This window comes from Canis aureus, chromosome 34 (assembly GCF_053574225.1).
Source record: "Canis aureus isolate CA01 chromosome 34, VMU_Caureus_v.1.0, whole genome shotgun sequence".
Lineage (NCBI taxonomy): Eukaryota > Metazoa > Chordata > Mammalia > Carnivora > Canidae > Canis > Canis aureus.
In genome coordinates this window covers 5,013,031-5,038,791 of record NC_135644.1, presented here as the reverse complement: position 1 = coordinate 5,038,791, position 25,761 = coordinate 5,013,031, and the positions used below count along the sequence as shown (strand labels likewise).

The following is a 25,761-nucleotide window of genomic DNA, read 5'->3' as shown; positions in this document are numbered from 1 at the left end:
TTTAAATATCCGTATCTTTTGATTATTCAGAAAAGGAACTTTCTAAGTGACAGCAGTTTGCCAAGAATGTATTTGTTATAATGAAAGTTCCATTCTCTGTAGGACCTTATGAATCCTTCAGTGATCTCCCTGACACCCACCACTTTCAATGAACTGGTTAAACAGAGAAAACATGACGAAGTCTGGATGGTTGATTTCTATTCTCCATGGTGTCATCCATGTCAAGTCCTAATGCCAGAATGGAAAAGAATGGCCCGGGTATAGTATAGTAATTTATTTTAAATCTTAACATGTAGCATGAATGTTTATTTAACAGAACTATTTTGAAACTGAGATGAACCCACCTCCAGATTATCATTTAACAGTTCCAGTTATACCAGTTAGATTTCAACTCTGTTTCTGTCTGGTTGAGTGAATAGAATCTTTTTTTTCCTGCGTCACTTATTTGTTACATATATGACCAAATTTCTGCCAAAGTCATCCCAAAAATCTATTTTCTTTTTTTTTTTTTCCAAAAATCTATTTTCTATACAGAGTGTTATATAAAGCACAAAAGATTGGAAAAAAGTTATTTAAATATGATAATGGAAAATGAAATCACTATATTTCTAAGAAAAAAATGCATAAGCCAAAGAGTTCAAAAGAGTTCTCTTTTCAGTAAAATTTTTAAAGTTGAGCATGATTCAATGTGCTGCAATGCCAGACTCTATTTGAAAAATACATTGGAAATACCATTGCAGAGACCTTCATTAGTTCCTGGTTTCTTACATTAAATTTTAGAGATACCAAATTTTCCCCCTGCATAGAACATGAACGAAATCTATTGTTTAATCTGCAGTAAGGTCTTAACTTCAACATTACATTTTCAATTCATTACTATAATGTTTTAAACCCTTACCTATTTTTATTTGGTGAAAATCACTGATAAATAACATAACCATCTCACAGTGATGATTTCTCTAATGTAAACAAATAGTTATGGAGGTAATTTTATTCTAATCACTTTGATCTATTTATCTCCTCTTTTCTCTTTTATAGACATTAACTGGACTGATCAATGTGGGCAGCATAGACTGCCAACAGTATCATTCTTTTTGTGCCCAAGAAAATGTTCGGAGATACCCTGAGATAAGATTTTACCCCCAAAAATCAAATAAAGCTTATCAGTATCAGTAAGTGTTGCCTAAAATTTAAAGACAATTTATTATAACCATTTATTTAAACAGTTAAAGTTATCTTACTCTGGTGCCTGGTTACTTCAGTCAGAAAAGTATGTGACTCTTGGTCTCAGGGTCTTGCGTTCAAGCCCTACATTGGGCGTAGAGATTACTTAAATACAATAAATAAGCTTTAAAAAAAAAAAAAGTTATCTTGACTAAATAAAAGTTAACCCAACAAGTATTTTTGGGGAGCCCACCATGTTTTAGGATCGTGTGCTGGTGAGAACCTCAGCAGATGAAAAAAGAATTGAACAATCCCAGTGTTCATGAAACTGGCACGCTGGTACAGAAGATAGAGAGGAAGTGCTGATATTTAGGAAATCAGTATTTGGTACCAGGTACTATACTAGACCCTTTGCTCACGTTATTTCCACGAGTCCTCACATGTACCCTGAGAAATAAGAATGCTTGTCCTTCCCACTATTAGATGAGTAAACTGACGGACAGCCCTTCAACGACTTTCCCACGGCACACGGCCGCTAAGGTGTGTAAGTGGGGATGAGCCCATCTGTCTCCGTGCCTGTAACACCACATGGTATTGGAGGTAGAAGAGGCCAGTGCAAGGCAGAGTAGAAGGAGTATTATACTGGCCCATGGATTTCAAAGGAGGAGAGGATCACAGCTATGAGAGGACATCATGGAAGGCTGCGTTGATGAGGCGGCTTTTGACATGGGCCTTAAGTATGTAGGAATTTGATGGACGTAACGACCAGAGTGAAGTCTCTGAAGATGAGGTCGTAGACATCTGAAGTTTTGCCATTCCCATGCGTCTGTAGATGCCCAGCAGGCAGCCAGACATTCAGGGCTATCTGGAGCACAAAAAAAAAAAAAAAACATCAAGACTTAGAGAAAAATGTATTTGGGAAGCCATATAAGCACCGTTTACAGCTAGGTGAAGCGCTACGTGGTCAATAAGTTAAACTTTTAAATTGCTGCAGAGAGATGGTTTTCTGAACATATCCAATATTAGAAAATAGTATTTACAACTTACATATTTTTTTTCTTTCAGTAGTTACAACGGTTGGAATAGAGATGCTTATTCCCTGAGAATTTGGGGTCTAGGGTGAGTAATCAAAATATGCATCATTGTAAATTGACTTTATTGCTTTTGACCTTCCTTTTATGTCTGTAGTTACATATATTATGAGTTGTTTAAGGCTATAGCATTTTAAACTACCTGGTAAAGAATTATAATTTACCAAGATAACTTTGAAGTCCTTTTTAGAAACTTTTTGCAAAATTATATTTTAGATGTTTGCTTTGGCTTCATATAATGAAAAATAATTTTGATCCCTTGCCACAGATTTTTACCTCAAGCATCCATAGACTTAACTCCTCAGACTTTCAATGAAAAAGTTCTACAAGGGAAAAATCACTGGGTGGTTGATTTCTATGCTCCTTGGTGTGGACCTTGCCAAAATTTTGCTCCAGAGTTTGAGCTCTTGGCTAGAGTAAGTCTCGTCTATCTACTTAAATAACTTGTAGTCACATGCATGTTTCAGTAATTAGATAAAATAACATTTATTTTAAAATTAGATAAAATAATTAGATACAATTTTAAATATGATTCTTTTTTCTTAAAAGTTTCCTGTGTATTTTTTGAAACTCCATTTCATTTCTATGACTCTAATCTTTGCAGATTTCTTCCTTCTTTATGAATGCTTTTAGCAGCATCTCCTATCTTGATGGATGACATCATCTACCTACCCCTGACAGCCAGACACCTCACTTCTCCTGCTTGTTTCCTATTTCTTTCCTTTATCACCATTACTCTGCTGCCCACCAGGCCATCACTGCCTCCTTAATGCCTTTCAAATCTGTGGTCTCCTCACCGTCCCCTCTCTGCTCAAGCCTTCATCCTCTCATCTAGACTGCTCATGCGTACCTTTTAGCTAGTCTTCTGTTGCCAGACTGCCTTCTCCAGCTTCGTGTCAATAAGTTTCTGGGCTTGCATCCTTGATCGCAGGTCTCTGATGGGACCCTTCCTCCCTCTTCAGCTCTATCTCTGTCCCCACCCCACACCTTACAGTTCAGGCACAACAGAGTACTCCAGGTTTGTTAAACAAGTATGTGCTGTTCCCTCTGTCTAAAATGCCTTTTCCTTACCATGGTCATCTGGATCTTTTTCTCCTTATCCTACAAAACCCAGCTTCAACTGGCACTTCTGTGTTCACACTCCTCAGTCAGTTCACTTTGATATCTTGGACTCCATTGGTGTAGTTACACAATGAATGTTAAATATTTATTTAGTTACGTGTCTCCTCCGTAAGACTGAACTTCTTGAGGGCAAGGTGTACAGGTCTTTTCTGTGTCTAACTCAGTAAATGCTTATAAAATTTAAGTGAATGCATAAACTGAAAGTTTTTGTGGTTTCTGTCACCGTCATCCTGCTCACTAGCTAATCCAGATTGTTAGCTTCCTTGCTTCAAGGAGCTTTGCCATGGGCTGTAAAACACTCACTAGGGTGAGAAAATTCTGTTCACCAGCCTAAAACAAAAGCAAAAATCCCAAGCCTGGAGGATTTCTTTAGCAAAGGGATTTCAAAGCTCCCAGGAGTTACAAAAGATTATTTTAGTTATATTAGATCTTCTTCTCCTCTCATGCTTCCTTTTTCTCTAGTAATTCTATCAAAAAGTTTTTACTCCCTTGTTCACTGAAAAACTTAGCTTATTTTGTAATGCAGCCATATCTTGAATATAGCAGATCATACCCTGTAGAGCAAGTAAGAAACCTGATAGAGAGGAAATGGAGGACGTAGGTGTAGTTGTCAGGCTTCCACAGGATGAAGAGTGCTACGTCCACACGTAAGACCAGAGAAAGGAGGAAGGCGAGTGAGGACAGAATCTGAGGTGTTTGTGGTGTGAGGGACAAGGTGTGGGTACCAAGAAAGAGTTTTTCCTGATAAGAGTTTATTTACTCTTGGAGAGGTGGTTCTGGGTAAATAGGCATTTAAGGAGCCAGTAAAAAGTTGGAAGCGATCTTGTTAGGGTGGAAAGGATAAAAGCTTAAGTTTTTAAAACAGGTCCTTAAAATTATAAAGATTTAAAATTTTAGTATCATGTTGCTTTATGATTACCAAAATAGTTTATGCCACAGAGAATGGCAAACCATATTTCTCTCTTTTCAGATGATTAAAGGAAAAGTGAAAGCTGGAAAAGTAGATTGTCAGGCTTATGGTCAAACATGCCAGAAAGCTGGTATCAGAGCCTATCCAACTGTTAAATTTTATCCCTATGAAAGAGCAAAGGTATGTACAAGGCTTTCCTACATGTGCCTTTCCTTTAGCAGACCAAGTTGAAAAGGTTTGTTACTAGTCTGAATGTTTGTATTAGCCTTTTTTTCCCTTTTGTTATTTTTTCTTCTATGTATATGTAAAAGAAAGCTTCAGCATAGGCATCAAATGATTTTAAGAAGTTTTTCTGTCTCAAAGTTGGTATGATCCATTGCCTTAAAATTTTTATACTCCTGAATTATAGAAACTACTAAAGAAACATACCAGAATACTAGTAGTAATTTTCTGTGAGTTGAGAATTCAAGATAATTATTTTCTGTGAAGTTCTATATTTCCTACTTTTGTAAAAATAATGCATATTACCTTTGTAATTATTTTTTCCAGGAAAAGAAAAAAATTAAAAGAATACTATCATGATATTTTTGAAATAGACTAGTACCTGAACATTTATCTTGAGAAATATCTATTGGTGATTTATACTACAAAATAAAAGTTAGGGTTCCTTGGTTTGGTGATAACTCCTTTCTCTGTGCCACTGACAATAATGTGTTTTCTCCCCCCAAAAAGAAACCTAGACATCTACCAGTGGGTCTTAAAATTCAGGTGATAACCCCTACAGCCATTTATATAAATGATCTTTCAACCAATATAATTGCTAACTGAAAGTACTCACGACTTTAGCTATCTTCTGAGTAAAACCATGACATTTTTGACAACAAAACTGTAACTATGTGAGGATTTGCCGTGTATTCATGTTTTCTGGTAAAATATTTGAAATAAGTAATTTCAAATATGTTTATACTTTTTGAGAAAGAACATCAGCTTAAGATCTTGCTATTTATTAAAAATTATATTTTGAAGTAGAGTTAATGAAATTTGATGATGAATTTCAGAAGTCTAGTATTGACATCTAGATTTTTCAGTGAAGGATTTTGATTTTTCAGAGAGGTTAATTCTGTCTTAAGAATGGCCTGTAGTAAGCAGAACTCAGAGTAAAGGAGCTTATCCCAGTACCTGAGTCTTCATTCCTTTGGAATCGCTGGCTCTCCTCTCTGATTCTCAGAACAGCTGAGAAATGGGTGACCTCGATAGGGGTCCTACTCAGAATGATATTAGGGAGGTATCAGTATAATGAGCAGTCACAGAATTAATCAGGCCATAGCAGGAGCTGTTTGAAAAGATGATGTTATCCTGTGTGTAGAAGAGCCCAGAGGACATGAGGACTGCAGATATGCCCGTGTAAACCAAGAGACGAGGTGGGAGACCAGGCCAGGGTGAAGACCACAGCGGAGTAATGACTGTGGTAAACGGCAGTACAGCTCCGGTGGGCAGTAACACACAAAAACAAGATCCTGACACACAGTGTGGAGCCCCCACCAGGAAGGAGGAAATAAATGACTCCAGATCCAGGAGGAGCAAGCCTGATATATTGACCTGCCCCCTTCCCCGCTTTTCAAAGCCACCTCTCTGCCCTGAGCAGATGAGAACCTAGAGACAGACATTACTCTCCAGTGTTGTTGGTCAGGGTGTTGGCTGTGCCTGTGACGTGTATTAGAGTGATTGGAGTCCTCTGAGGAATGTCTCTCTCTTTACAGTTCAGTTGTGTTTTAAGGCAATTGGAGTTAGCGATGCATTTTTTCCAAGGAATTGTTTTACATGTTGCCACTACGGTATTGTATTTAATTAACGAAGTTAGAAGTTAACTGCTTTTGTGGCATTATTTCCTTGAGGAAATTGGAGTTTCAAATATTTAGAACTTTAAAGGATTAATCAAGTTTCTTAGATGGAAATGTCATGTTTTGATTATAAGAGGAGTGTTTCTAATTTCAGAGAAATATTTGGGGAGAGCAGATAGATGCCAGAGATGCAAAAGAAATTGCTACCTTAATACATGAAAAATTGAAAAATCTCCAAAATCATGGAAAGAGAGATAAGGTAAGGACTACAATGTAGAGGTGACTTGGCAAACATTATCTATCCTTACTGTACCTTATATCCATCAATAAACACGTACAATGGAAGCTTCAAAAAAATAGTAAAGTTGAAGTTTCTTGATTGGAAAATATGACCATTAGACTGTAGCCTGTATACACTGATAAGCTTAGCAATTTGGACAAGTAATACCATTTAACACAAAATAGTGAACTATGGCCATAAATTATTTAAATTTTGTTCAAATACAAATAAAGCATTGACTTGTTGGGAATAAATATACTGGAGCCTCATAATATATTTTGCATAGCAGATTTTCTTCTGGTGTAGAGTCAGGATGTATCAGAACCGTATTCATCTTGGCCCCTCCTTGAAATTTACCTGTCAAGAGGCAGTGAAGCCCCTTTGCTATTCTGTGGAAGAACTGTTGATTTCTCCCTTTTTTAAATCATTGTCATCCCAGGACATACTTCGAGTCCATGAATGCTGGAATGCTTTCTGAGTGGAATTCAATAAAATGGCCTATGAGATTTTTTTAGATTCTTTCCCTGTAAGGTGAAAAAAGGACAGAAAAAAACACAGATTCTGGAGAGGGCTAGAGACAGGGAGACGTCTGGCTTTATAGAACCGTATTAGAACTGCAGACTCCAATATAGAAAGAAGCCTTACATACCGTTTTGAGAGTTACATTTTATCCAAATCTAAAAGAAAGTTACAAATCTTTATTTTCTTGGGTTTACAGAAATATTTTTCTCATGTTTTGACTATGTTAGCTTCCTCAAGAGGTTTGAAAATCTGACTCTTATCTCAAGTTGTTGAATATTTGAAATAGAAGATGTTATTAGTCATAAGTCAGAATATCATAATTGAAATTAAGTTAAACATACCAATATGACTGTAAAAGTGTAATTTGTAGCATCTGCATGGACAGGAAAGAACTGAGAGACACCCTTTTCTTTTCCATTGTTACAGTTAAGCAATGTGTATTTCATACAACGATCCATCCATTAAATAGTAATTATTTTTTTAAAGGTAGAAAAAATTTTAATTTCAATTCATACTTTTGCTTTCAATGACTTGTACATTATTGTAGGATGAACTTTAATGATGTTGAAGATGAAGAGAAAAGAAAAGGAGTTCTAACAAATGACATCAGAAGACGTCTTTTCAGGATGTTACTACAGTCTTCATGGGAATAAATGAACATTATCTTGGACTTGTAATTGCACTGTCTGAATTCTGTACAACACTGGTATAAATGAAGGGGCTGCAAGCTTTTTCTGTAAAAGGCCAGATCGTGAAGATCCTTGGCTTTGTAGACCATATACAGTTGTCACATATTCTGTTTTTGTTTTGTTTACGACCCTTTAAAAAATGTAAAGACCATTCTTAGCTCAGGGCCATTCACAAACAGTTGGCCACGAGCCACATTCAGTCCATGGGTCATTGATTACTGACCCCTGGAAATGATGTTAAGACTGGCTGGCTCAGACAGGAACCTGCCCTATGACGTACATACCTGTCTAAGTTGTACAAAACGGGACTCTCTTCCTTAAAGTTTTGTGGCTGGCCTGAAAACTTGATTTAGTCACTTATTCTAAAAATTGGATGAAAATGATCCTGTTTCATTTTGAAAACACAACATAGCAAACAGATATCCTATTTTCAATGCTGTATTACAGTAAAGCGATTCTTTTCTTTCTAAAGGTTAAAGAACTGATTTTAATTTTTCACAATTGAGAAGAATTTTTGTAACAATAAATAAACCCAATAGATTTCTACAGCATCTACAAATACCTGAGGAAAACCATATTTGTAGCTATTAACTGGCACTGTAGAGTATCCCAAATATATCAAGTATTTAGAGTTCTATATTTTAAACATGTGTGTTCATTTATTTTCTGAATTGCTTTCTTAAAAGTTTTCCCTGTGATACTAAATGACTTTTGAAGCATAATTCTAATATGTATGGTTTTGCCTTCTGGACTTAGTTTTGATACAGATCTTTTATTTACATTTGCTTTTTCCCCCTGCTCCATAGTTGTGTTTTTTCACTGATCTGATTTCTTCATTATTCAAATAGGAAAAGTAACTTTGCAGTTTTGTTTCACTATAGCTCATAATGACACTGTGGTTATTCCATTTATTAGTTTACTGTTGGATGCTGCTGTTTTCAGATAAATACTGGCATAACTGAACTTATTTTTTTAAAAAAATTAAGTATATAAATCTAAGGATGGGATTTTTTTTTTTCCTTGCATTTTAACAAACGTCAACACATGCAGTTGTTTAGTTACAATTCAAAGTCTATGGAATGGTAAAAATTCTGTTTGATCAAAAGAAGTCAGCAAATTAAAAAAAAAGTTTTCCCAGAAACATTAGGATTATGCCTTATTATATGGAAGAGTTTTATTTTTTAATGTCACTTTCCTTCCCCAGTATTTCCTCATAATTATCACTACAATTTGTATAAAAATTTATTTTCTAGTCTAATCCTATTCATATCCTCTCCCATTTGCTTCATTTGAATCCTTCATATATGTGGGCAGTTACAGAACAATCTCCACTTCTAATCTAAATTTAATACCACTTTTTAGAAATATGATCAGTAATGGCAAGTAAAGTACCTTTCATGTATTAAATTTTCATTGCCTAGAAATCTCAAAATTGGCTTTCTACAATAATCCTAAAATGGAAGACCTAAAGAAGTCTTAGTGTTTATTGAATTATTGTACCAATTATGTGAATACCACTGTGCTGGACCCTGAAGCATATGTAGGAATCCAAGGGATGATTCCTGTCTCCTGAGCATCTGTAATTCACAGTTCTGACACTGAACTCATAAATAGGTTATAGGTACCTATACTGTTACCTGTAAATAGAATTCCAAACTTACTGAAAAACATCTTAGGCAGTAAAAAAAAAAAAAAAAAAAATAGTGAACACTATATATCCTGTAACTTGGTCTCAGTATGTACTTGTGGAATTGGCTCTAAAGCCAGGGCTACTGGGAGTCGTGTTAAATATATATCCTACAGTATCCATCAGGAGGCTATTTTCTGCAGTCAAATCAGTGTCATTGAGTATCTCAAAAACAGCTGGCAGAATTAAGGTTTTAACGTAAGTGCAATAGAGCACCCTGAAGAGTGCCAGCTGAAATAGGCCATTTCTCTCAGCAACACCATTTTTGTGTGCCTTGGGTAACAAAGCATCATTTCTAGCATACCAGAGACCATTGTCAGGCAACTATATTTGAAAATTAGGTATATTTAAATATGTAAAACAATTTGGAGTTTGTGTTTTAATATTAATGATGCTTATCTATTCCAATTTCCCAAATTTTATTTAGAATCTTTTATATCTTTTTTACTTAATGTATGTGATTAAGATAAACGAAAATGATATTATTTTTATATTGTAAAAGTTTTCTTTAGATTTGTGCTTTGTTTTCTAATGGTATTCAAAGCAGGAATTTTCTAAGTATAGTTATCAGAATTGCTATGTTTTTTCCTATGGAACATATTTACAAAGATGCTTAGAATATGAAAGGCTTTTAATGAGGTATTTTTCAGCCCTTTTTAAAACAGGTTTTTTGTATAATTAGGCCCTAGGTCTACCAAACTCAGGTAAATGTCTTAAATTAGACATATCCAGTCCATCATGATTGTTAAATAGTACAGAGGTCAAGTTAACAAAATGTATTTTCAATTTTCTATAATGATTCCTGTAACTGATTCTGAGGATGAGAAGAAAATGATCTTTCTAGTAGCATGCTACTCTACACATAAACTGAAACTTAAATACACCCAAATTCCTCTGGTGAATAGCTTGTTTTCAGTAAAAGTAATGACAATTCAGGTCTGCCACCAGGCTAAATAGAAATGTATTACTGATCATATACAAAAATGTTAGTCATTCACAACTTGAGTCTTTTTTATATTTAACACTAGATTTGCACTTAGATTCTTGTACTGTCATACAATCCCCTTCTTAGAGGTTTATCTGCTTTGTGAGGGGTCATAAACCTGAGTTATGGCTGCAAGCTAATGTCAGACTAACCAATACGAAAATCCTGATCACTTGCTTACACTGTCTAGTCACTTGAATACATTTTTTTAGTACTTGCTGTCCTGTTAAAAAAAAAAGATACAGATAAAAAAAACCTATTCAAAAAGATCTGTGCTAAGGTCCACAAAAAACTCGTTCCCTATCAACTACTGGTAAAGAACTGCTATTCCAAACATTTTAATATTTGACCTCCTCAAATAGAGAAAATAAAGAGTTGATTCTAGTAGAAGATGGTGTAATAGGAGTCTCCTGAGCCCACCTCCTCCCATGGACACTGAATCTACAGCTGTGTACAAAACCATTCCCTCTAAAAGAAATCCAGACCCTAGCCAAGTGACTCCTGTCCATCAGGTTAATGAGAGAAAAACCCACACTGAACTGGGCAGAAGCAGCTATGACACAATCCCATAAAACCCATCCCCCTGTGCTAGGTCACAACAAGGAGGAACTCATGACTTCCAACCAAGAATACCTGGCAAAATTGTCCTTCAGAATTAAAAGTGAGAGTTCCAGAGAAGCAAAAGCTGGAGGAAGTCACCACTAAGCAAGCCTTACAAGGAATGTTAAAGGAATTTCTTTCTTTCTTGAAAGGGCATTAATTAGTAAATACAAAGAATATGAAAGTATCAGTCTCACTGGCCAAAGTAATACTTAGATTCAGAATAATGTGATGCTGGTGGGTCCATCATTTATAAATCTAATATAAAAGTGGAAAGACAAAGGTAGTAATAACTATGACAGTTTGTTCATACTAAAGATAAGGTTTAAATTGTGTCATCAGATTCACAAAAGGGAAGTAAAGGGGTAAGGTTTTTGTAGGAGAGTAAATTGTTAGCATAAAATAGACTGAGGTGTTTAAAGATGTTCTACATTAAAATTCATGGTAACCACACGGCAAAACCTGTAATAGAGTCACAGAAGTTAGAGAATGGAATTAAAGTGGATCACTACAAAACATTAACAGCTCACAAAGGAAGACCACAAAAGAGGAAGAACAAGAGAACTCTAAAACAGAACAATTATGAAATGATATTAGTAATAATCATACAGAACATTAATTAACCTGCTACCAAGCTATCAATGGTCAAATTTTGTAAATGCCTCAAAACAAATGAAAATGAAAATACAACATACCAAATCCTATAGGATGCAGCAAAAGCAGTTCCAATAAAAGTTTATAGTGATAAAAAAAAAAAAAAAAAAAAAAACCTACTTTAAGAAAAACGAAAGATCTTCGGAGAGGGGAAGATGGCAGCCAAATAGGAGGACCCCAGGCTCACCGTGTCCCACAGATACAGCTAGATAACTATCATGTCCTAAATACCCCCAAAGTCAATCTGAAGACTGGCCGAACAAACTCCACACTAAAGGTAGAAGAGGGGCCACATCACAGAAGGTAGGAAATGCAGAGGCGTGGGCAGCTTGAGAGAGACAGATTGTGGCCACTGCAGTGGAGAGGGAGCCACAGGCCTGGGAAAGGGCAAGAGACAAACTAGCACACAGGCAACATGGATCCCTATAGCAACTGGCTTGGAACGCACAAGGGCCCAAGTTTCATGACTTCTTGCAAACAGCAGGACTTAAACCCAGATTGTTTTTTGGGTTTGTTTGTTTTTTTTTAAAGATGTTATTTATTCATTCACAAGAGAGACAGAGAGAGAGAGGCAGAGACACAGGCAGAGGGAGAAGCAGACTCCATGCAGGGAGCCAGATGCAGGACTCAATCCCGGGACTCCAGGATCACACCCCGGACCAAAGGCAGGTGATAAACCTCTGAGCCACCCAGGGATCCCCCTTACACCTGGATTATTAAAGGTCAGCATATTTGGCTCTGGGAGAGCCTGGGGACCCTGAGACTACTCTTGGAAAAAAGAAAGGACAAACACCCCATGGACACACAATGTGGAAATGGTGATCTGAAGAGCACCTGGGGCACACAGATTAATTGTTCATCTTGGAGCACATCCCAGAGAGGAAATACCTAGAGACCCCCCCCCACCCAGGAACAAAGGAATTGGCAGAGCCATTTCTTTCACCCACCCCTCAGCATAAGCACTGGGCCATCTGTGAGAACCAGCACAGCACCCACACTCACTACCAAGCCCTGTCCCCTGCACTCCACTGGAACTGCCCTTCGTAGTCCTGCTTGCCTGAGTCTCAGGACGGTGGGGCCTCCGCCAGAAGACAGGCCTAAACCCCTGCCAACACCACAATTCCTGGCACAGGTTTCTGAGGTCTTGCTTCCAGGGGGAGTGGTGACAACTCTCAGGTACAGACCAGAGCACACCTAGATAAAATGCACCACCTTCAGGCCAAAGACCAAACACTACTCATGACAGGCAAAGAGAGCCTCTGCAGACGACTGCCCTAAAGAATAAAGGGGCCAGAACACAACAGCAGAGCACACAGCCCACACTGGAGACAATCCCAAAAGCTCCAAGTCCTGGGGAACAAGGGATACTAGACTGTATGGCATATAGGACCTATTCTTCATAAAGCCATTATCCTCAAGAACAGGAGATATGGCTGGCTTATATTACAGATAAATAGGCACAGAGACTTAGACAAAATGAGAACACAGAGGGATTTGTCCCAAATAAAAGAACAGGACAAGGCCATGCCTAGAGATCTAGATGCAATAGATATAAGCAATGTGCCTAATGGAAAATTTAAAACAATGATCATAGAGATACTACCCAGACTTGAGGAAAGAGTGGAGAACATCAGTGAGACCATTAACACAGAGATAAGGAGTAATGTAGCACAGATAAAGGGCTCAAAAACCAAAATGAGACATGTGTTTGGTAGAAAAAAACAGGCAGGAAGAAGCAGAAGAATGAATTAATGACCTAGAAGACAAAGTAATAGAAAGTAATCAAGCTGAACCAAAGAGAGAAAAAAGAATAATGCAAAACAAAAATATACATAAGGAACTCCATCAAATGTACCAACATTCATGTTGTAGGAATTCCAGAAGAAGAAGAAGAAGAGAAAAGAGAGGAAATAATTTATTTGAAGAGGGGTGCCTGGGTAGCTCAGTCAGTTAAGCATCTGCCTTCAGCTCAGGTCATGATCCCGGGTCCTGGATGGAGCTCTGCATCAAGTTCCCTGCTCAGCAAAGAGCCTGCTTCTCCCTGTCCCTCTGCCTGCCACTCCCCACCTGCTTGTGTGTTCTGTGGCCAAATAAATAAAATATTTTTTTAAGATAATTTATTTGAAGAAAAAAATAGCTGAAAGCTTTCCTAATCTGGGGAAAGAAAACATACCCAGATCCTAGAGGCACAGAGAATCCCCCCAAAATCAACAAAAGCAAATCCATACCAAGACATAGTCATTAAAACAGCAAAATTTAGTGATAAAACTTTAAAGTCAGCAAGACAACAGAAGACAGTTAAATACATACAAAAGAAATCCCATTAAGGCTATCACCGGATTTTTCAGCAGAAACTTTCAAAGCCAGAAGTGAGTGGCATGATATATTCAAAGTGCTGAATGGGGGAAAACCTGCAGCCAGGAATACTCTATCCAGCAAGGCTATCATTAAGAATAGAAGGAGAGAGAATTTCCCAGGCAAACAAAAACTAAAGGAGTTCATGACCACTAAACCAGCCCTGGAAGAAATATTAAAGGAGACTCTTTGGAAAGAAAAGACCAAAAATCACAGCATGAAAGTAGGAAACACAAAAGCAGTAAAAATGAATATTTCTGTAAAAAAAAAAAATCAGGGAACTCAAAAGATATAAAATATGACACCATATACCTAAACCATGGAGAAGAAAGGAGTAAAGAAGAAGTTCAAACCTAAACAACCATCAACTTAATACATACTGCTCTGTACAGAAGAGGTTATCTACAAGCCTTATGGTAGCCATATATCAAAAACCACTAATAAATATGCAAAGAATAAAGAGAAAGAAATCCAAACATATCAGTAAACAACAAACCATAAAAGACAGACAAGAAAGGATTAGAAAAAATCTTCAGAAACCACAAAACAAGTAATAAAGTAATAAATACATATCTATTGGGATCCCTGGGTGGCTCAGTGGTTTAGCGCCTGCCTTTGGCCCAGGGCGTGATCCTGGGGACGCGGGATCGAGTCCCACGTCGGGCTCCCTGCATGGAGCCTGCTGCTCCCTCTGCCTGTGTCTCTGCCTCTCTCTCTCCCTCTGTGTATCTCATGAAAAAATAAATAAAATCTTGGGATCTCTGGGTGGCGCAGTGGTTTAGCTCCTGCCTTTGGCCCAGGGCGCGATCCTGGAGACCCGGGATCGAATCCCACGTCGGGCTCCCGGTGCATGGAGCCTGCTTCTCCCTCCGCCTGTGTCTCTGCCTCTCTCTCTCTCTCTCTCTCTCTCTCTGACTATCATAAATAAATAAAAAATTAAAAAAAATAAAATAAAATCTTAAAAAATAAATACATATCAAGTCCATTCGAATATCAATGGACTGAATGCAATAATCAGAATACATAGGGTGACAAAATGAATTAAAAAAATAAAGACCCATGTGTATGCTGCCTATAGGAGACTGTAGACCTAAGGACACCTGCAGATTAAAAAGTGAGGGGATGGAAAAACATGTACCATGCAAATGGATGTCAAAAGAAAGCTGAGTAGCAGTACTTAAAATAGACTTTAGATCAAAGAAGGACACTGTATAATAATAAAAGGGACAATCCAACCAGAAGGCACAATTGTAAATATTTATGCACCCAACATGGGAACACCCAAATACATAAAACAGTTAATGACAAACATAAAGGAATTATAATACGTTAGTAGGAGACTTTAACATTCCACTTAAATCAATTGCCAGATCATCTAAACAGAAAATTAATAAGGAAACAATGGCTCTGAATGACACACTGGACCAGATGGATGTAACTGATATATTCAGAACGGTCCATCCTAGGGACGCCTGAGTGGCTTAGTTCATTAGGCCTTTGACTCTTGATCTCAGCTCAGGTCTTGATCTTAGGGTTGTGAATTCAAGCCCCACATTGGGCTCCCTGCTGGACGTGGAGCCTACTTTAAAAAAAAAAAAGAAAACACAAAAAACAAAAACCTGTACTAAAACAGCAGAATACACATTAATTTCAAGCACCCATGGGACATTCTCCAGAACAGATTACCTATTAGGCCACAAATCAAGCCTCAACAAATTCTGAAAGATCAAAGTCCTGCCATGCATCTTTCTGACCACAAGCCTACCACAAGAAAAAATCGGGAAAGACCACAAACAAATGGAGGTTAAATAATGTGCTACAAAATAATGAATGTATCAACCAGAAAAAAAAAGAAAAGAAATGTAAAAGTACACAAAAACAACTAAAAATGGAAACAATGATTCAAAACCTGTGGGATGCAGCAAAAGCAATTCTAAGAGGAAATTTTAAAGCAATATAGGTCTACTTTGAGAAGCAAGAAAAATCTCAACCTAATTCTAGTGCCTAAAGGAGCTGGAAAAAAAGAACAAAAAATAAAACCTAAAGTCAGCAGAAGGATGTATGTTGTCTAAACTTAGAAAAAGCTAAATAAGAAATTTTGTCCACCTCCCCCCATTAATTTACAATGATCTTCTCTGAGGATAAGCCATGGCTCTCTTATGTCCTCCTCGGTTTTCAGAACCTCACACATGTAAAGTGTAGACTCTAATTAACAACCAGAAATACTGTACTATATTTTTAAGTTTAAAATTAATTTTCCACGAATTCAACTGTGAGAAGAATTATTAACAGAAGTTATAATTATTTTATGCCATAAAAGTTGCAGGTAATGGTCTGTAAGTTGGCAGCCCTTACAGTGCTTAAGCGGATTGTAGTAGATAAAATGGGAACTTTTTTTTTTAGAGGTGAGTGATTTTTTATTGTATTTAAGGTAGCTTTACCTATCAAGAAAGCAATTATTCCTTCAAAAGGAAATTTCTCTAATAATTTTTATGACTTCATAATTTTTCTCTCTGTGTAAGTCCTTCTGACAAATTTCCTTTAAAAAATTTTAGTCCAAAAATCAGGCACCAGTAGATGGCAGTGAAAAATAAGCAGAGACATAGAAGATATTTCATTACTCCGAGAAAATGCTGTTTCTACCCCAGTGGTGGATGAGAATTTACACAGCCTTGTTTGCCTTTGTTTTTCTTTCTTTCTTTTTTTTTTTTTTAAGACTTTATTTATGAGAGACACAGAGAGGCAGAGACACAGGCAGAGAGAGAAGCAGGCTCCATGCAGGGAGCCCAATGTGGGACTCGATCCAGGACCCCGGGATTATGTCCTGGGCTGAAGGCAGGCACTAAACCGCTGAGCCACCCAGGCTGCCCGGCCTTTGTTTTTCACTATAAAGATCCTGAATATCAGTCACATGCTTTCGACTGAAAAACTGCAAATAAACTAACACTGGATTTTGAATCCCAAAGTTTATAATCTAGTTTATAATCTACAGCAAATAAGGCCAAGGAATAATCAAATGAGCAGTGACATAGAAGAATAAATTCAAGAAAGTCTTGGGGAGGAGTTCAGATGGCTGAGGAGTAGAGGACCCTAATTTCCTCTGGTCCCTGGGATTCGGCTACATAGTCATCAGATCATTCTGAACCTTTGGGATTCAGCAAAAGCAGTTCTAATAGGAAATTTTAAAGCGACATAGGTCTGTGGAATCAACCTGAGACCCGAGAAAAGAATTGCTGCCACCCTACAAATAGACAGGCGACCACCTTTAGCGAGATAGGAGGTGCAGAGAGGGGAGTCCAAGGCCACAGATGGGAAGCTAGGCCTTCTGAAGTGCTGGAAGCCTTCAGGGAGCAAAACAGTGCCACCTAGTGCAACCCGGAGCCGCTTACACTGAGCCCAGGAGCCTGGCAATGGGGGTAACAGTTCTGCCCAGGGGCAAAGACACCTGAGAACCAACACAAAGTCCCCTCCCTTGGAAGACCCACAGAACATCAGCTAATACCAGGTTTACCACCCAGACGACTGTAAGGCTTCAGACCTTGGGGAAAACAGTACATAGCATGTGTGGGGTTGTTTAGTCATTAGTGTTTCCATTTTATTTTTCTTCCTTTTCAGCTGTTTTCTTATTTTATCAATTCTTTTTTTAAGTATTTTTGCTTTTTTTTTCATTTATGATATATATAAATTATACTTTTGGTTTCCTTTCTTCTAATAAACAGACCAAAATGCATTCATCATTTAGCTTATTGTTGTGTTCTGTTTTACTTCTTGTTTGATTTTTTTTTCCTCATTTTTGGAGGGGGGGGCATTTGTTTTCTTCTGATTTGTTTTGTTTGTATCTTTCTGGTGCTGTTGTTACTATTTTTTGTATTTTCTCTCTCATCTATTCTTTTCTGGACATAATGATGAGACTGAATAACTCACCCCAAAAGAAAGAACAGGAGGCCGCATTCACTGTGAGGGATTTAATCAGATTAATATGGATATAACTAAGAGGTTGGGCCTAGAATTCAAAACAATGATTATAAAGATACTAGCTGGGCTTGAAAAAAGCATAGAAGTCACTAGAATGCCTGCTGTAGAAATAAAAGAACTAAAATCAAATCAAGCTGAAATTTTAAAAGGCTATTAATAGACATAGTAAAATATGGAGGCTCTACCTGTTAGGGTAAATGAGGCAGAAGAGAGACTCAGTGATATAGAAGACAAAGTGATGGAAAATAAGGAAGCTGAGAAAGAAAAAAAAACTACTGGATTATGAAGGCAGGATTTGAGAAATCAATGATACCAGAAAGTGAAATAATATTAGAATAATACGGGTCCTTGAGGAACAGGAGAGATAGGGGTGGGGGGAAAATGAAGGTATATTTGAACAAATTCTAGTTGAAAACTTCCCTAATCTGGGGAAGGAAACAGGTATTCAAGTCCAGGAGGTACAGAGAACTCCCATCAAAATCAACAAAAGCAGGCCAATATCTGACATATAATAGTGAAGCTTGCAAATTTCAGAGATAAAGAGAAAATCCTAAAAGCAGCTCAGGACAAGAGGTCCTTAACCTACAAGGGTAGAAATGTAAGGCTGCCAGCAGATCTGTCCACAGAGACCTGGCAGGCCAGAAAGGACTGGCATGATATATTCAGGTGCTAAATGAGAGATGCATGCAGCCAAGAATACTCTATCCAGCAAGGCTGTCATTCAGAATAGAAGGGGAGATAAAGAGCTTCCAGGACAAACAGATACTAAGAGTTTGTGATCACTAACTCAGCCCTACAAGAATATTAAAGGGGATTTTTTGAGTGAAGAGAGCCCAAAAGTAACAATGACCAGACAGGAACAATCTACAGAAACAACAGCCTTACAGGTAATATAACTGCACTACATTCATGATCTGAAAAATAAATAAATAAATAAATAAATAAATAAATAAATAAATAAATAAATAAATTCATTATCTGTCAATAATTACTCCGAATGTAAATGGACTAAATGCGCCAATCAAAAGACACAGGGTATCAGATTAGATAATAAAACAAGACCCAGGGATCCCTGGGTGGCGCAGCAGTTTAGCACCTGCCTTTGGCCCAGGGCTCGATCCTGGAGACCCGGGATCGAATCCCACGTCAGGCTCCCGGTGCATGGAGCCTGCTTCTCCCTCTGCCTGTGTCTCTGCCTCTCTCTCTCTCACTGTGTGCCTATCATAAATAAATAAAAAAATAATTAAAAAATTAAAAAAAATAAAAAATAAAATAAAACAAGACCCATCAATATGTTGTCTATAAGAGACTCATTTTAGACCCAAAGACACCTCCAGATTGAAAGTGAAGGGGTGGAGAGGCATTTATCATCCTAATGGACATCAAGAGAAAGCTGGGGTAGCCATCCTTATATCAAACTGGATTTTATTTTTTTAATAATAAATTTATTTTTTATTGGTGTTCAATTTGCCAACATACAGAATAACACCCAGTGTTATTTGTGTCAAGTGTCCCCCTCAGTGCCCATCACCCAGTCACCCCCACCCTCTGCCCTCCTCCCCCCTCCACCACCCCTAGTTCATTTCCCAGAGTTAGGAGTCTTTATGTTCTGTCTCCCTTTCTGATATTTCCTACCCATTTCTTCTCCCTTCCCTTCTATTCCCTTTAACTATTATTTATATTCCCCAAATGAGTGAGACCATATAATGTTTGTCCTTCTCCGATTGACTTACTTCACTCAGCATAATACCCTCCAGTTCCATCCACGTTGAAGCAAATGGTGGTCAAACTGGATTTTAAACCAAAAACCCAAAAACTATAAGAGATGAAGGACACTACGTCACAAAAAAATCCAACAAGATCTAACAATTGTAAATATTTATGCCAACATAGGAGCAGCAATTATGTAAACTAATTAATAACAACATTAAAGAAACACATTGAGAATAATACAATAATAGTAGGGCACTTTAACACCCTACTCACAGCAATGGGCAGATCATCTAAGCAGAAGATCAACAAGGAAACGAGGGCTTTAATGACACATTACAGGACGGGCTTCACAGACCTATTCAGAGCCTTCCATCCTAGAGCAATAAAACACACATTCTTCTCTAGTGCACATGGAACATTCTCCAGAATAGATCACATACTGGGACACAAATCAGGTCTCAACCAGGACCAAAAGATTGGGATTATTCCACTGCATATTTTCAGACCATAATGTTTTTTTATTTTTATTTATTATTAAATATTTTATGTATTTACTCATGATAGACACACAGAGGCAGAGACACAGGCAGAGGGAGAAGCAGGTTCCACGCAGAGAGCCCAATGTGGGACTCGATCCTGGGACCCTGAGCTGAAGGCAGATGCTCAACCACTGAGCCACCCAGGCGCCCCACAAACTATGATGTTTTAAAGCTTGAACTCGATCACAGAGAAAATTTGAAAGGAACACAAATACATGAAGGTTGAGGAGCATCCTACTAGCAAATAGGTCAACAGGAAATTTAAATATTTTTTTAATTCATGGAAATGAAAAAAATAATTCAGAACCTTTGGGATGCAGCAAAGATGGTCCTGAGAGGGAAGTATACAGCAATACAGGCCTTCTCAAGAAATAAGAAAAGTCTCAACTACACAACCTAACCTTACACCTAAAGGAGCTGGAGAAAGAACACCAAATAAAGCCTAAATGCAGAAGGAGAAGAGAAACAGGAAATATTAGAGCAGAAATCAATGAAATAGAAATCAAAAGAACAGTCAAACAAATAAATGAAACCAGGAGCTGATCCTTTGAAATAATTAATGAGATAAACCTCTAGCCAGATTTATCAAAAAGAAAAAGGACTCAAAATTATAAGGGAAAGAGGAGAGATCACAGTCAACACTGAAGAAATACAATTATAAGAACATATTTCGAGCACCTAAATGCCAACAAATTAGGCAATCTGGAAGAAATGGATGCATTTCTAGAAACATATAAACTACCAAAACTGAAACAGGAAGAAATAGAAAACCTGAACAGACCTATAACCAGCAAAGAAATTGAAGAAGTTATCAAAAATCGCCCAAACAGGACTCTAGGGCCAGATGGCCTCCCAGCAGAATTCTACCAAACGCTTAATACCTATTAACCAAACATTAATATCTATTCTGCTGAAGCTGTTTCAAAAAAATAGAAATGAAAGGAAAACTTCCAAGCGCATTCTATGAGGCCAGCATTACCTTGTTCCCGAAACCAAAGACCCCACCAAAGAGGAGAATTACAGCCCAATATCCCTGATGAGCATGGATGCAAAGGTTCTCACCAAGATACTAGTCAATAGGATCCAATAGTGCATTAAGAGGATTATTCACCTCAACCAAATGAGCAAATGATCCTTTCCTGGGCTGCAAGGGTGGTTCAACATCCGCAAATCAATCAATGTGACACAACATTAATAAAGGACAAGAACCACATGATCCTCTCAATAGATGCAGAAACAGCATTTGACATAACACAGCATCCTTTCTTGATTAAAACCCCCTTCGGTGTAGGGATAGAGGGAACATACTCAATAACACAAAAGCCATATACAAAAAACCCACATTGAATAGCATCTGTGATGGGGAAAAACTAAGAGCATTTCCTCTAAGGTCAGGAACACGACAGGGACGTCCACCCTCACAGCTGTTGTTCAACATAGTGCTGGAAGTCCTGGCCTCAGCAGTCAGACAACAAAAAGAAATAACAGGCATCTAAATTAGCAAAGAAGTCAAACTTTCACTCTTCACAGATGTTGAAAATCCAAAGACTCCACCCAAAAGGGCTAGGACTCATTCATATAGGAATTCAGCAAAGTAGCAAGATAGAAAATCAATGCACAGAAGTCAGTTGCATTTCTATACACTAACTGTGTGACAGAAGAGAAATCACAGACTCGATCCCTTTACAATTGCACCCAAAACCCTAAGATACCTAAGGATAAACCTAACCAAAGAGGTAAAGGATCTATACTCTTAAAACTATGGCATATTTATGAAAGAAACTGAGGAAGACACAAAGAAATGGAAAAACATTTCATGCTCATGGATCGGAGGAACAAATATTATTAAAATGTCTACACTGTGCAGAGCAATCTACATATTCAATGCAATCTCTATCCAAATACCATTGACCTCTTTCCGAGCTGGAATAATCTCAAAATTTGTATGGAAAGAGAAAAGACCCCAAATAGCCACAGGAAGGCTGAAAAAGAAAACCAAAGCTGGTAGCATCAACAATTCCAGACTTTAAGCTATATTACAAAGCTGTAGTCATCAAGGCAGCATGGTCCTGGCACAAAAACAAACACAGAGTCCAATGGAACAGAATAGAAAACCCAGAAATGGACCCTCACCTCCGTGGTCAACTAATCTTCAAAAGAATATCCAATGGAAAAAGGACAGTTTCTTCAACGAATGGTGGAGATTCTAGATGTGGTTCGGCTACTTACTAAGTTTGGACAAACTGCTTAATTCATCTTCTGCATCCTGATCAATTCATACGCTAACAGCAAAAATATCTCTTCCGCCTAGTTGTCACGTAGATAAAATGAGATAATGTGTTTTGTAAGAAAAACATACTCAAGCAGCAAAAATCAAGAATGTGAGGATTTTGCAGAACAAATGACATGATTTCTTAATGAAGAAAAATAAGAAAAAAAGAGGAAGAGAACTTATAGATTAAAAGAAAAATTTAAAAGAGACACTTTTGAGTCCTATCAGCCAAAGGCAATGTGTAGACTTTATGTGGATTTTAACTTGAAGAAACTGACTGCAAAAAATTTATGAAATATTTGAGGCTATTTAGAACACTTGGCTGGACATTTGATATTAACCGAATATTGTTTGGGGAGAGGGAATAATGGTGTTCAGGTGTGCTAGTAATATTTACAAAATAACAGTGTCTGGAATTTGCTTTAAAATCATCTGTGACCAGAATGTTGGAGGAAGATGGAGCAGAGGAGAGAAAAAAATAATAATCCGGGAGGTGGTTGTCAAGTGAAACAAGAGTGACTGTATCTTACTGGATCTGAATAATGGATAAATATGGGTTGGTTATACAATTCCATTTTTTCTATTTGAAAATTGCCATAATAAAGTTTAATAACTGTTTAATTTTTTAAAGGCAAAATGTTGTCTTTATAACTAAGATATTGTTGAAAGTTCATGCAGAACTCCAAATGACAAATTTATGATCATCTCTCTGCCAGAGAAATCAGTGTGTGAGGAGAGGTAGGAAAATTACAGGATAAAAATGGAATCGGTTGGCACGAAGTAGGACTACTTTGGAAGAGAGTATGTGCGATTCATTTTCCTTTCATTACTCCCTCCCAACTTGGAGCCCGAGAGCCACTTCACTATTTAGGGCCTATGTAATTGGCTCAAGCTACCAGAACGCCTGAAAATTAGGATCCCGTTCCCTACTCAGGTCATAAGATTGAATTCCCAAACAGAATTAACTAGAGATTGTCTGGTGGACCCAGACTAATAGAGCTAAAGCCTCGTTAGACACAGGTTCACCATCTTCTGCAAGGGCCATCTAACTGAATCTGCCAGAGAGGGCAGGGTCCACCATCTTCCTAATGCCACCTTTCCTCCTGCTCCCAAGGGATGGTCCTTTGGCCCACAGCACCTAGCACTTGCCCCTGATGGAGCTGCCAAAGCTTCAAAGAGCCAACTACCAGCGGTTGCTCCTCCCAGGGGTGCTTTTTCCTGACCTGAATCACTCTTTCCTGCCCTGGATCAATCCCATCTCTTTCTCTCTACAGCTCATCGGCTCAGTGTCCTTAGTGCAATAGTACTCCTGTACGAAAACTTGTGTTTCTAAAAAAAAAAAAAAAAAAAAAAAAAAAACTGGACTTCCCTTGAAATAGTTATAGTTATTTAAGAGAGTTTTGTGCATTGCACATCATCTCAGATGATTCTGAAGATTATTGAACAATATCGCCTGTTTAACCAACATGGTATATAAGACACTATGGATACAACAGTATATAATCATATCATTAATGAGCTAAGTGGACTCACATGGGTTCTAGTCTAGAATGTACATCCCCCCCTTACCCCTCTAACTCCTTCCTTCTGCGTTCTAAGGCAGACTTTCTTCTGGCTTTGAATGTGTTTCCATAATCCTTGGAGGGCGCAGTCTTCCTTACCCTCCCCTGCGTTATTGAGTAGAGCCCATCATTCTTCTTGATTTTACCTGAATTCAATCCTCCAGGAATCCTAGGAGCAACTCTCAAGATTTCTTCCATACCCCATCGTGAGGTATAGATGCACCCCTATACACATTGGGCCCAGAAACCTTCTTAGGTCAGCCACAGAGCCCCAAGCTGGAGGCACAAATTCAGTCCTACTAAGTTTAATAGCTATCAAGGAGGAAATTTCTTTGGTTTGAGAGGAGAAAATTGAGGAGTCAATCACCTAAATGTTTGCTATAATATTGTTTTCATATTTCACAGCAGTCTATGAATAATTATTTTTAGAGACTATGAAGAGAAAGTGCCACTCGAATCAGCAGATGAGAGCTCCAATGTGTGAATGAAAGGGTCAGAATGAGTAACCACTCCACAAAAGGGACTAGTGGTTTGGGAGAATCAATATTAGTGGTAGTTTGATAAGGATCACCTGTCTCCTTTTGCAATACAAAATATAAACTGGGGTGATAGCCGATGTACATGGTAAAGTTCAAGTTAAAAGAGAATTATCTAAAAAACAAAACAAACCCCTCTTATTCATTGAAAAAAATATTGGCTGGGACCAGCTAGAGAATATATTCACCTAAGCACCAGCCTTAGCCTAACCCCTCAGTATTTCTACAACTGCAAGTCCTAGTTCTAAATCAGGCGCATCCCCACCGGTCACGTGAACACTAGAGGGAATTCAAACTTATGGGTATTACCACCACTTTTGAGCAAGGGACTCAACACCCACTAGTCACTGGGGTCTCTGCTTCACAAGGCTCTAGAAATTGTAGAAGGAAATAGCGTAGGTCAACTTTATCTGCAAACTACCTGGCATCTGACTTCTGAATAGTCAAGTTCTGCTGTTCAAGAAGTTCAGAGAAACCTATAAACAACACTGAACAGTCCATGAGTCGGCACAAAAATGTGCCAGCAGAGCCATAGACTAGGTCTAGGCCTTTCTATGCAAGACCACTACTGAAGGCTTACATGCTTGGTCATGAGCAGTTTCAACTTCAACTGGAAAAAAAAAATACAATTTAGTCAAAATAGGTTTAGGAATAAAGATGTAGTCATAATATATTTACTAGGCAAACAATGTTTTAGAAATTAGATGCCTGGGATCCCTGGGTGGCGCAGCGGTTTGGCGCCTGCCTTTGGCCCAGGGCGCGATCCTGGAGACCCGGGATCGAATCCCACATCGGGCTCCCAGTGCATGGAGCCTGCTTCTCCCTCTGCCTGTGTCTCTGCCTCTCTCTCTCTTTCTCTCTCTGTGACTATCATAAAAAAAAAAAAAAAAAAGAAATTAGATGCCTCTCAGTTGAAGTAACGATTCGTAGAAAACTAGGATAAACAATTCCAATAAAATCTCAGATATAAGTGTAACAATTTTTTTTTAAGAGCAACTGTTTGAGAAAAAAGAAGACTAAAAATAAGAAGGGATAACTAAGAAGTATTAAAAGTTGAAAAATATTTAGAAAGGATGGAGACCTGAACTACTATCCCAGAATGAGAAATGTCAGCAAGAGATACCGGTAATCAATCCTCCCACAAGTATTGGTCATATCTGTGACCTTTAGTTCTGGAGGAGAACAGAAGTCAGCAAGCTGCGCCCAGCCCAACGGACTTCAGTTTATCTCAGGGGAAATCCAGGTAACTTCCCTTCTGGGACAA

At 37.9% G+C, this 25,761-nt stretch overlaps 1 protein-coding gene and 1 long non-coding RNA gene across 5 annotated transcripts in view; one reads left to right on the top strand and one right to left on the bottom strand.

The window, feature by feature from the left end:
• Window positions 1–8,265, top strand: part of DNAJC10 (DnaJ heat shock protein family (Hsp40) member C10) — a 77,965-nt gene extending 69,700 nt beyond the window's left edge. For all 3 annotated transcript variants that reach the window (XM_077883048.1, XM_077883047.1, XM_077883049.1), the window contains 7 exons: window positions 103–258; window positions 1,039–1,172; window positions 2,230–2,283; window positions 2,524–2,671; window positions 4,348–4,467; window positions 6,283–6,387; window positions 7,478–8,265. In XM_077883048.1, coding sequence (XP_077739174.1) covers window positions 103–258; window positions 1,039–1,172; window positions 2,230–2,283; window positions 2,524–2,671; window positions 4,348–4,467; window positions 6,283–6,387; window positions 7,478–7,489 — 729 coding nt within the window. In that variant the 3' untranslated portion in view covers window positions 7,490–8,265. The remainder of the gene's footprint in view (window positions 1–102; window positions 259–1,038; window positions 1,173–2,229; window positions 2,284–2,523; window positions 2,672–4,347; window positions 4,468–6,282; window positions 6,388–7,477) is intronic.
• LOC144304515 (uncharacterized) lies at window positions 216–25,758 on the bottom strand. 2 transcript variants are annotated; one of them, XR_013371466.1, is made up of 3 exons: window positions 25,579–25,758; window positions 24,108–25,358; window positions 216–2,025 (listed from the first exon to the last, which is right to left on the bottom strand). It is a non-coding gene; the product is annotated as an uncharacterized LOC144304515 (long non-coding RNA). The 2 variants fall into 2 exon arrangements; XR_013371465.1 differs by lacking the exon at window positions 24,108–25,358 and adding an exon at window positions 6,766–6,932 and having other exon boundaries at window positions 216–2,029.
• Between the last annotated feature and the right edge of the window lie 3 nt (window positions 25,759–25,761).